Source organism: Dinoponera quadriceps, unplaced genomic scaffold (assembly GCF_001313825.1).
Source record: "Dinoponera quadriceps isolate SergipeBrazil2010 unplaced genomic scaffold, ASM131382v1 scaffold3838, whole genome shotgun sequence".
NCBI lineage: Eukaryota > Metazoa > Arthropoda > Insecta > Hymenoptera > Formicidae > Dinoponera > Dinoponera quadriceps.
In genome coordinates, this window is record NW_014557814.1 from 5,995 (window position 1) to 18,647 (window position 12,653).

Genomic DNA, 12,653 nt, shown 5'->3' on the forward strand with positions numbered 1-12,653 from the left:
AAAAAAGAAAAATTATTTTATAGATGACTAGGAAAACCGGAGTGGCGTTCGTCGTACTATTATTCAGCTTCGGCTCGATATTCGCTGTTGAAGTAACGAATGATTTCTGTCCGTGTACATCCAATGCAATCGATTATCGTTTACCGTCAGTAGTAATACCTCGACATTATTATATCGGCCTGAGACAACAACATGACAGGAGCTTCTATGGGGAATGCAAAATAACCATCGAAATAACTCGTGCAACCACAAATATTATTTTGCATGCTCGCGAGTTGTACATTTTCCCCGATACGATAAGACTGTCGAACGTCAATAAGTCAAAAGTCAATAACGAGGATATGTCCTTAAAACCTCAGGCACTTCATTACTCGGAACAGATACAGATTTGTGCTTTCGATTTTTACGAGACTTTATATCCTGGAAATTACACGTTAAGCATGGTATATACCACTTCTACACAGTACACTGAATATAAGTATGAATCCAATAATGACCCGAGACTGGTTGGCAAGTGAGTAAAAGATAAACAAGAATAAAAAGTTGTTTTTTGCACTATTTACATTCGCGTGGCGTTTGTCGTTTCTAAATTTCGTTAAATGACAAGCAATTGTGTACACGAATAACGTTCTCTATTTATTTTTATTATTCTATAAGTACAGTTATAATATACATATAATTATAATTAATATAATATAATTATAATTATAATAATTATAGTTATAATTTAATTTTAATTAATTTAATATATATTGCAATTATAATATTATAATTATAATAATTATATTTTTATATGTATAATTTCATATTTCATGCGATGTGAAAGAATTGAAGGAGTGTTAAAACGCCTTGCTAAGTTCGGTCAGTTTCGAAAAAGTAAATAAGTTTCTCGCGTATAAATAACATAAACTAAAAATTCTCCGGCGCGTTGTCATGGGTTGTTATGCGTTATCAACATACTGATCTATCAAAAATTTTGTAAAATTTATTGGAATATTCTGCTAAAAGAAATAATGTCGCTAACGCTGTCAAAATCATATATAATGCTATAATAACATGGAATTAGAGCGATTAACGATGTTTCAAAAATTGGTTGTTCTGTGAATGTGATGAAATATTGTTGAAATGTGATTAGGTGGCCGTATATAACAGATTTCGAACTGATTGGTGCTCGAAGCATGTTTCCATGCTGGGACGAGCCAACGTTCAAAGCGATCTTCAAAATCTCCATTGAGCATGCGTATAAATTCCATGTTCACTCCTGTATGCCGATTATGGACGAAATAATGTTGCATCAGAGCCAAATAACGATATTTGAACCTACACCGGTGATGTCAACCTATCTCGTAACATTCGCAATTGGCACACCCCAAAATTATATGTCGCACGATGACATCAAATTATATATGAACTTGACTGCATTAGTATATGTATATCCTATCACAAGCATTGCTTTAGATGCTCAAAGTTTTTTGAAAAATTATACAAATAATTTGTGGGAAAGTAATTCAAACCTTATCATCGTGGATTCAAATTTAAAGAGTAAAGCCGTGGGAGCCTGGAGATTCACAGTTTTCAGGTAATTTACATCATTATAAAATTATGAAGACGACAAAAAACATTTTCTCGTATTTAGAAATTCAGTGTATTTGTTGCGAGTCCACTCGGTCACACACTGGACATACAAAGTTGTTTGTCACCGAAGTTAAGTTGAATAGGTAGAATTTTTCACACATCGAGTTCTTAATCATGCCGAATTATTTTATTATTCGTGATCACCTGAAATATATCAGAATATGACAGAACTCTCGACATAAATGTCTTATTACATTTGGAAACATGAATTTCAGAGATATCTATTACCGATTGAATTTTCATTTTCACGGCCGCCGATTAGAGATACATAAGATAATATCGAGCCAACTGACAAAACAGTGCATCGAGAGTCTCGTCAGCCCAAAGGAGTGGCCTCAACTATGGCTTAGCAATGCATTTGCAACGCTTCTTGGTTATAAAATAACTGCGATGGTGATTTCTCTTTTCTCTTATCTCGTTAGCATTGACAACACGCGGATTAGGCAATTAGAAAAGAAGCTTGCAGGGATAATTCGTCCATGCAGACTCGTCAAACTTGGTCAATTCATTACGTGCCAATTAATTGCGAGGCAACGGTGATATTTATTGTTGCAATGATTTCAAGAAGTCTAAAATATTCAGTAGAAATTAAGTTGTTCTATATAATACATAGATATTTAATGTTATTGCTATACCATGAAATTTGTGTTAATATCTGATTTTTGTTTTTATTAATGATGAAATACGTTTCGCTAAGTTTAACATATTTTCTAATCTTCTTAATCTCTTACAACTTTTAATTTTAGATTTTAATTTTAGATGTCACTTGATGAAGATACCATGATGGAACTTTTTGTAGTGCAGGTTCTACAGCCTGCTCTGCATAACGATGTTGAACTAAGGGTACCACCTGTCATTCACGAATACGACCCGTTTTATGCTTCTCTCATTTATAAGAAAGGTGAGAACGTGTTAACGTCACTATAATCACACGTCAATATAATCATAAGTATGCTTGTTGATCAAAGGTAAGATGAGGAAAAAGTCACACCGATTAAATATAATTGGGAGCAATCATTCGCAAATTGCCGAATGCAAACAACACAAAATAGAATATATTTTATTAGTTGGTCAATTTGACTTTGCAATTAATTATTTTCTTTGACACACGAATTAATAGAATTTAATTACATTAGCTCAATAGAAAGAATACACACACGCATACACACACATAAATATTTTAAAAGTAACAATCATCGAAGATATCGATAACGAAAAATAATTATACGCACATATTGTACTATATTTTATTGGCTGATAAATTGTGTTTGTAATTTATTTTAATACATTGACGGTTAGAATTTAATTATACTAGTTTAGTGGAAGAGACATATTTGAATATATTTGAATTAACTATTATCTATCATGTGTTGGTAGAGGAAATAAAATCATCATGCACGTATGTATTGTATATTATATTTTATTTTCAATTTATCTTATCTCCTTTACTTTTTATGACTTACACCATATCGTAGCATCGGCTATGATGAGGATGTTTGAATACATCGTCACAAAGAAGGTGTTGCAGGAGGCTCTTGCCGAATACTTAAAAAGATAGTAAGTAATGCGTCACAATACGATAAAATGCGACAATTATACGCAAATTAGTAAAGTTTAACAAATTACATAACAATTTCTACTATGTAATCGCGATTCTACGTCAAAATACAATTTGCAAGCATTATGTTACAAATTTTTGTATTTTTGGATAAATTAATTAATAGGTGAAATGAATAATCATAGTAACAAGTAATTAGTTACCTTCGAACTCAAGTTATCATGTTGTGCGGTATTCACGCGATCGATGTTATAATTAACATTTTATTTGAACAGTGCTTACAGCAGCGCTACAACATACGATTTCTTGTCGATCCTGAAAAACAAAATACGATCAGATTGTACATACCGCTATAATGCAGCCGAAATGATGCAAACATGGCTGTCGGAAAGAGGCTATCCAGTATTAACGGTTCGACAATATAAAGATGGCACGATATCGATTAATGTATCTAATTCGCTAGAAAAGTCCAGTCACTCGAGAAATGAATGGCAGATACCTACAACATTCACGACAAAGGAACACCTTAATTTCACGCAAAATTCGCCTACGTTCTGGCTAAATTCGTCGGAAGTATTGTCGGTAAATTTGTCGGGTTTTTATGATCAGAGTCAGTGGGTCATAAGTAACATACAACAATTTGGTAAGTATTGGCCGTTCGTTTAATTTCATCGCAGAACACGGTTATTAGATAACAATCCAAAAGACTGACTTTTTGTTTCTACGACAGGCTTCTACCGTGTCCGATACATCGATGATAATTGGTGGCAAATTTTGGAATACTTGGCCAAAAATCACACGAAAATACACGTTCTGAATCGTGCTCAGCTGATCGATGATGCGTATCATACTATAATGGATAGCCGTTTAAATAACTGGATCCTCAACGGTTTGGTCCGGTACTTAGGGAAAGAGACGAGTTTTATAGTATGGCATAGTATGATGAACGTCTTGCAGTATATGTCGTCATTCTTCAACCTCCCAGGAAGACCGGTTGAATTCTTCAAGGTACATAACAGCAAAAACGAAAAATAGTTTGACGTTAAATTGTCCGATGTATCGAATTTACATATAAATTACTTAGGCGTATTAAATTGCCGAAGTAGGACGTGAAAATTACTACTATTTGACGATTTTTCTAGGAATTGGTGTTGAAATCCATGAATGAGACTTTAACGACGCTCGGATTTCATGAAAAATCTGAATTCATTCAGATAGAAGTAACAGAATTATTACTCCTGAATTGGGTCTGTAAACATGGCCATGTTGAATGCAGGAAGTGGGCCTACAATAAACTAATGATGCACATCGACGATTCCGAGAAGAAAAAACCGTAATTATCTAAATAACTGAGAGAGGAAAAGAGAAATTCTCTATTTCAATTGTTTATTGATATCTCCTTCTTCTTGATCATATTTCTCGCATAACGTTTCATAAAATCAGTAGATCGCGGTGAGACCTGAAGTAGAATATTTATTGCATTTTTGTTTCTCATATCATGTCCCATGTAGAATTTTACCGGAATGGGAGGCCTGGATGTTTTGCGCGGGTGTTATGAACGGACGCACCGAAAGATGGATATCGAAAGTAATGCATCACATTATGCAAAAAGATAAACAAATGTTAAAACATATGGCCTGTGTCGATGACGATCGAATGCTCAGTTTTTTATTGAAACTGATCACAACTAAGCCTCTTCTTATTGAGTGGAAAGAACTTGAAACTGAACAGATACAGACATTATATTACAGTATTGTGAAAAGGCACGCGAGAAAGGATCAAGTGCTGGATTTAGTTCTTGAAATTCTCGACGAAATACCAAACGGGTAAAGCTGGTTTTTTCTTAGAATATAGAGTGTTCGTTGGCATATACCTGCTCTTCGTGGCTATTTACGACGAATATATTGTTTCATTGTTCCAGTGAATTGACCAAAGTACAGAAAATAGTTCACATTATTATGAGCGTCTATTCCGAAAGCCAATTAAATAATGTAAGCTTTAGCGTGTCGCGTTTCGAACTCTCGTTGACGCACACCTTCCCAATTATTTTCATTAAGTTCCATATTCGCCGTGTGTATCGTCTTGTATTAATTATACAAGAGATTACGCTACGACGAAGTATTCTGACGCAATATGATAAATTAATTTTATTTATTGAGATGGCAACAATCTGTTTTAGATATTGACATACAAGAAAGGCAATGTCACTTGGGACTTAGAAGTAACAAATCAAATTAAAAATGTGACTAGTTTTCGAATGAAACAAATAAGGAAACAGGAGGAGCTTTTTAAACCTTTTTTCGTCTCTCATGAACATAGCTGAACTTGGAAATTACAAATGAATGCTGATTAATTAGACATAACAACTGTACGCGTATCCTATTTCGTACAAATAAATTTGAATATTAATGTTGATTTTGCAAAATAGATTTTTTCTTTCTCCTTCCTGGGATTAATTCGTTCCATTATCGTCACTGTTATTATTATTATTATTATCGATTATCATGTATCACGCATTCGTTATTTCAAACATCATCGACGCTGACGACAATAGCAATGAATTAACAAAACGTTAAATTTTGTTTGATTTACGGTCGGTCGATTTCGTGCAAAATAAAGAATACAGCAATCCTGCCGTCGGTCGAAGTTCGTAACAACGATGGTATAAAATCAGGCAAATTGTTTTGAACTTAAAACAGAACGTTTGTTTATTTTATCGGGACACTGATACTTGTTCTAACATATCGATATAAAAAACTTGTGGGTAAGATATTTATAAACTTTCGTGCTCTCTGCTCGCAGATCTATTCGATCTTGTAACGACATCGAGTCCTGACATAGCTGCTTATTTACAAAGGTAAAAGAAAGCAGTCTCGAATAAAGTAATATTATAACGTTATCTATTAATTGGACCGCTATTTAATTAAATTTAATATTGTACATCTGCTTTTGTTTACGTCGCCTCTTGTCCTTCGTTAAAAAGAAAAATAATTTTACAGATGACTCGAATAAGAATCGGCGTGACGTTCCTCGATCTATTGTTCAGCTTTTGTCTGATATCCACCGCCGTAATGGCGAATGATAACTGTCTGGATTTGAAAATTTGTTCAGTCGATGCACTCGATTATCGTTTACCGTCAGAAGTAATACCCCGACATTATAATATCATGCTGATACAGATGGAGAACGCTTTCGAAGGGGAGAGCAATATAATCATCGAAATAACCCGTACAACAGCAAACATTACTTTTCACGCTTACAATTTGAACTTCCATGCAGAATCGATAAGGCTTTTGAGGCATGAACAAGAAAATAATCAACAATATACGACTCCATTGTTGATGTCAGTTTATTACAAGTATGAAATGCAGATGTGTGTTTTTAATTTTTTCGAAGAACTATCCCCAGGGAATTACACGCTAAGCATGAGGTTCAACACCTTTCCACACACCGACCAAGGCTTGGTTGTGACCAGTAATGACATGATAACTGACGAGTGAGTAACAAATAAAATATTAAAAATTTTTTTCTGCTCTGCTCTTATATTTGCGTGATGTTCGTCCAATTTTCATCGAATTGATAACCCTCGCAACTATGTGATGGTAATATTCTCTATTTTGTTCGCAATTCTTGCCACATATGTACATGGAAAAAAAATTAGTATCATTCATATTCTTATAAAATAAGCAAAAATATGTAATCTTTTATAAAGATAAAGTTTGCTTATGTAAAGAAATTCTATATAGTTTCACTAAAAATATCATAGTCTTGTGACTCATAGAGGCTCAAGAATAATTTTCATAAATTGAGATGAAAAAATATTAAAAAGAACGATATCTTCAAATTAGAAATTTTATTTATTATTGTACACATCAGTTTGAAGATATCGTTCTTTCTATGGAACATTTTCCCATATTAATTTATGAAAATTATTGTTGAATCACAAGAATGTGTTTTACTGTTTTAAGTGGAACTGTATAGAGTTTCTTTCCTTTATAGAATATCCCTAACGTTGCCCGAATCTTGTAATGCCTTCACGTGTAATTAGTGATAATATTTCACAACAGGATTGTTTTGTGAATATTGAAATATTGTTATTGAAATGTAAGTAGGAAGACGTATATAACAATTTTTGAACCGATTGGTGCTCGACGTGTCTTTCCATGTTGGGATGAGCCGAAGTTCAAGGCAACCTTCAACATCTCTGTCGTGCATTCATCCTCAGTACAGCTCTTCTCGAGCACGACGCACAAGGAGAAAAACATATTGCCGGAGCGCGGAATGATGCAGATGATCTTCGAGCCTTCACCGGTGATGTCGACTTACCTCGTAACGATCGCGATTACTGAAGCCTCTTTATATTTAGCGGAAAAGGGTAACTTTAAATTGTGGGGCCGATTGCTTGAGCAGGATTTACGTTTAGATCCGAACGATATCATCGAAAGGATCGCTGTTTTGACCGATAAGTTTTTAAAAAAATACACGAACAATTTGTGGAGAAATATGATAATCAGCATTCTCTTGTATCCGAATCTTCCGAGTAACGCTGTGGGAGCCTGGGGCTTCACAGCTTTCAGGTAACGCACGTCATAATACTACAGAGACAAAGGGAGAACGAGAACAACTATTCTCAGCCCTTCGAGATTCGATTTCGTATTTGTCGAGGTTCGTCCCGGACATAAGTGTATATAAAGTCGTTTAATTTACAAGAAACAGCTTTGACGGACAGAATATTTGATATTTTAAATTGTCAGCAATTCCGAATTACTTTAGTACCTGCAATTAATTTCAAGATATATTGTCCATAACTGAAATATAATGAAAAAATTATGAAAAAATTACAAATACGGCACTAATGAATGATACAAATACATCCTTAAAAACGTTCCTCGACATGACTTATTTGGAAATATAATTTTCAGAGAAAGTGATCTCATTTACAAACCGGATTTGCATTTTCCCGGACGCGAACTTGAAATATGGAATATGGTAGCTAGACAAATGACACGACAGTGCATCGAGAGTTTCGTCAGCCCAATGGAGTGGTCTCACCAGTGGCTGAGCCATGCACTTGCAACGTTTCTCAGTTATAAAATCGCTAAGAAGGTGATTTATCTTCACATGTATCTTGTTAGTATTGATGGCACGCGATTTTATTTAGACAATTAAAAGAGACGCCTGGGGAGTTTTGTGCGGATCTATCAGACTTGATGAACATATCATTGGTACACCGATGAAACAAAATATAATTGTTACAATGCTTCAACTTTTGCAATACCAGAATTTAAAACATTTAGCGGAAATTAAATTATTCCGTGTTACACGTAGACATATCATATGATACCATGTGTTACACATAGATATATCATATGTTATTGCTATATTGTGAAATTTCTATAGATATCTGTTTTTTTTTCTATAGATATTTCTATAGATATTTCTATAGATATCTGTTTTTTTGTTTTTAACATTGATGAAAAACGCATCGCTATGTTTAGCGAGTCTTACTATCGACGTCTGTTTGTCCCTTACAACTTTTAATTTCAGGAGGAATACGGGGAAGATGTCATGATGCAACTTTTTGTAGTGCAGGTTCTACAGCCTGCTCTGCATAACGATATTGAAATGAATGTGCCACCTGTTATGCACAAATATGATCCGATTTATTCTTCTCTCATTTATAAAAAAGGTAAGGACGTATAAAAATCACAGTATAAGCATAAATATACTAATATATTAAAGATAAAATAAAAGTACGGTCATATCGATTAGATATAACCGGACAATCACTCACGAATTGCCGCAAATGGAAACAAAACAACACAAGATGCATGGAGAATGCTAAAGATATAATCCAGCACTTGATTCTTTCTTGCGTGCCTCTTTACAATGTCATGATACACTTTAACAGCCGATTAATTTGTCTTTGCAATTTACAATGCAGTAATTAACTTAATTAATTAATTAATCAATAATACAATAGAGAATTAATTAATCAATAATACAATAGACCAATGGGAAGAACACATTTGAATATTTTAGAATTAACCATCATCTATTGTGTGTCGATAATGATCAATAAGATCATATACAAGTGACAATAAGATCATATACAAGTTGTTACATTTTGTTTCAAGTATATTTTATCTGTTACATTTTTCATTACCTGCATTATACATCGTAGCATCCGCCATGATAAGAATGTTGCAATATATCGTCACAGAGGAAGTGTTGCAGCAAGGCTTTGCTCAGTATTTAAATACCTAGTAAGTAATGTGTCATGATAAAATACAATGTGATAATTCTATAATAAATAACAATTTCAACATATTATATTGTTCCGTCAATTGTATAGAAAATTATTGTTTTTTGATCAATGAATCAATCGGTAAAACGGATAAGAACGTAATAAGTAATTCGTTGACATCAAGTTCGAGATATCATCGTGTTTGATATTCCCGCGATACTGAGAAGAATATTTTATTTGAGCAGTGCTTACAGCTCCGCCACGCCAAACGATTTCTTCAATATCCTGAACAACGAAATGATCCGATCATATATAAATTGCAATTGCAACATAACGGAGGTAATGCATATCTGGCTTTTGCAAAGACGTTATCCAACATTGCTTGTTGAAGAAAATGATGGTGGTATGTCAGTTAAATCTTATGATAATAAAGATTCGCAAGGACAAAACAAATGGCCGATACCAGTGATATTCGCGACAGAATCACAATTTCGTTTCGGAAGAGATTTATCTGCATTATGGTTGGATAACAATTTGTTGCAGAACGCAAAGAGTTCATTAGATATTAATGTGTACTCACGAGAAGATTTGGTTATATTTAACGTGGAACAATTCGGTAAGTACCGACCATTTGTTCGATTTCATCGGTTGCAAACGGTCATAAAAAGATATGCAAAGAAACCGGCTCATTTGTTTCTACGTCAGGCTATTATCGTGTTCATTACCAAGAAAACTGGAAAAAAATCGCGAACTACCTAAACAACAACGATCACACGAAGATACATGTTCTGAATCGTGCGCAAATCATCGATGATGCGTATCATTTCTTAATGCAGGGCGAAATAAGTTCCTCGCTCTTTTGCGATCTGATCGATTTCTTACGGAAAGAGACAAATTATATAGTATGGCATAGTATGATGAACGTCTTGCAATATATTTCGCCGTTCTTCAACTTCCCAGAAAGTCAACAGTTCAAGGTACATAGCGACAGAAATAGAAATATCCCGATATTAAAGTTGTATTCAAAAAAATTCAATGTCAGCGCTGAAAAAATATAGTTCATGTTACGTATACTTTAGATTTTCAGGACTGAGAGTGAATATCGGAATATAGCCTAAGACGTTTGATGTATTAAATTTACTATAGTCGATCATATATGTTGTATCATTCCCTAGATGGAAAGATATACGATTTTTAGCCTTATATACATAACATATAAGGTCGAAAATCGTAGGAGAGCAATTTTACTTATATAAGGTTAAAATGGCTTTAATTATAATAATTTCATGTGTATATGTGGAAAGCTAACAATTGTATAAGAATGAAAGTGTAAAAGTAAAAGAGTAAAAAGTTTCAATCTAGGAAAATGGTACAGGATACATGATGCTGACTGCATACACGAGGATCTCAGGCAATAAAGATATAAATTTCCGAAGTTAGACATGCGCGATATGCAAAACGTACAAACAATTAATATTACTTAACGATTCTTTCAGGAATATATGTTGAGGATCATGGATAAAGTTTTGACGATAATCGGATATGACGAAAACTCTAAAGACGATGACATGCTGAAAGCAACACGATTATTACTCCTTAATTGGGTCTGTAAACACGGTCATGCTAAATGTAGGACGATGGCTTACGATAAACTGGTAGCATACGTCAAAGATCCCGGCAATAATCCGTAATTATCACCCAAATAACCGAGATCATTTCTTAATTATTAATTGATAACTCCTCTTGCTTGATCATATTTTTCATGCAACGTTTTGTAAAATCACCAAGTTGTGGTAAGATCTGAAGAAAAATGCTTATTGAAATTTTGTTTGTCATTTCATGTTTCACATAGAATTTTGCCAGGATGGAGGGACTGGACGTTTTGTGCGGGTATCATGAACTACAACATCCAAAATTGGTCTGAAGTGATGCTTAATATAATGAAAGGGAATAATGAAATGTTAAAACACATGGCCTGTGCCGAAAACGATCACTTGCTTCTATTGTATTTGGACCTGACCATATCCAAGCCTCATGGTAAATGGGAAAAATTGGGAATAGAGCCGATGAAGAAATTGTATCATGACATTGTAAAGAGGCACGCAAGAAAGAATCAAGTGCTGGATTACATCCTTAGCATTCTCCATAAAATAGAGCACGGGTAATGCTGGTTTTTTTTACAGTAGTATTTTTTTTACAATGTAGGACGTCTCTTACCAATACATGCTTGTCGCATCTACTTACGACGAATCTGTTGTTTCAATGTTCCAGCATGACTAAGATACAGGAAATAGCTGACATTATTATGAGCTTGTATTCTAAATGTCAACTTGACATGGTAAGCTTCAGGATGTAGCGTTTCAAACTCTTGTGTGTTAACTTGTATGTCTGACATCTTCTCAATTATTTTCATCAAGTTCCACATTCGTGTATTGTCGCATATCAATTATGCAAGAATTTACGCCATGACGTAGATTTCTGACATTAAGATGCATTAACGTTACATATTAGGACGGCATGTTGAAAGTTAATCTGTTTTAGGTAACGAAATATGTGGAAAATAATACCAGCTTGGACTTAAAAGCCACAAATCAAATTAAAAATATGATCAATTTCCGACAGAAGCAAATAAATAAGCAGAGGAGTATATTCGTGAATTTTTTCCACACCGTACTTCCAAATAAATGCTGATTAATCAAACTTAACAATTATATACACATCCTATCTCGTACTATTGATTTTGCAATTTGGAATTTATTTCTTTCCTTAGATATGTCCGTTCCATTATCATCATTGTTATTATTATTTTTATCAATTATCATGTATTATAAATTTGTTATTTCAAACATTATCAATGCTGATCTGTATACAATAATTAATTAACAGAACATTAAGTTTGATTTGTTCTTCGATTTGTTGATCAATCTTGCAAAGTAACTATTGCAAAATTCTATACTATTATTATTGTGATTGTTATTATTATTAAAGCTTTATTTATTCTTATTATTGTTATTATTATTAAAGCTTTATTTATAGATATAATAAATCCCAGAATAAATTTCTTTAAGTAAATCCCAAACACATGTAAATTTATGAGGAAAAAATATTATGATATATACAAAGAAAATTTTTTTTAATGAAGAAAATACATTTTCTTAAAACCATATCTTTTGATGCAAGCGTTTGTTCATTCTATATAAGTAAAAGTATTTA

General features: G+C 33.5%; 2 protein-coding genes across 2 annotated transcripts; both read left to right on the forward strand.

Annotated features, from left to right (window-relative positions):
* Nucleotides 1-23: 23 nt before the first annotated feature.
* Nucleotides 24-5,023, forward strand: LOC106749482 (aminopeptidase N-like). The gene is made up of 9 exons (XM_014628982.1): nt 24-514; nt 1,136-1,579; nt 1,851-2,028; nt 2,395-2,536; nt 3,111-3,192; nt 3,469-3,836; nt 3,924-4,201; nt 4,336-4,526; nt 4,705-5,023. The coding sequence occupies exons 1-9, from the start codon at nt 24-26 to the stop codon at nt 5,021-5,023; spliced, it is 2,493 nt and encodes an 830-aa protein (XP_014484468.1).
* Nucleotides 5,024-6,618: 1,595 nt separating this feature from the next.
* On the forward strand, nt 6,619-12,131 carry LOC106749483 (aminopeptidase N-like). Its single transcript, XM_014628983.1, has 11 exons — nt 6,619-6,689; nt 7,306-7,770; nt 8,116-8,299; nt 8,744-8,882; nt 9,378-9,459; nt 9,686-10,056; nt 10,146-10,417; nt 10,937-11,127; nt 11,293-11,601; nt 11,712-11,778; nt 11,982-12,131. Exons 1-11 carry the CDS (start codon nt 6,619-6,621, stop codon nt 12,129-12,131), a joined length of 2,301 nt encoding a protein of 766 aa, XP_014484469.1.
* The last annotated feature ends 522 nt before the right edge of the window (nt 12,132-12,653 follow it).

Bases quoted from the DNA above. Each gene is read 5' to 3' on its own strand.
- LOC106749482 (XM_014628982.1), top strand. From the start codon at position 24: ATGACTAGGAAAACCGGAGTGGCGTTCGTCGTACTATTATTCAGCTTC. The intron at 2,029-2,394 runs GTGATTTCTCTT...TTTTAATTTTAG, and splicing joins GTTATAAAATAACTGCGATG to ATGTCACTTGATGAAGATAC. The intron at 2,537-3,110 runs GTGAGAACGTGT...ACCATATCGTAG, and splicing joins TTCTCTCATTTATAAGAAAG to CATCGGCTATGATGAGGATG.
- LOC106749483 (XM_014628983.1), top strand. From the start codon at position 6,619: ATGAGGTTCAACACCTTTCCACACACCGACCAAGGCTTGGTTGTGACC. The intron at 6,690-7,305 runs GTGAGTAACAAA...AAATGTAAGTAG, and splicing joins AATGACATGATAACTGACGA to GAAGACGTATATAACAATTT. The intron at 8,883-9,377 runs GTAAGGACGTAT...TATACATCGTAG, and splicing joins TTCTCTCATTTATAAAAAAG to CATCCGCCATGATAAGAATG.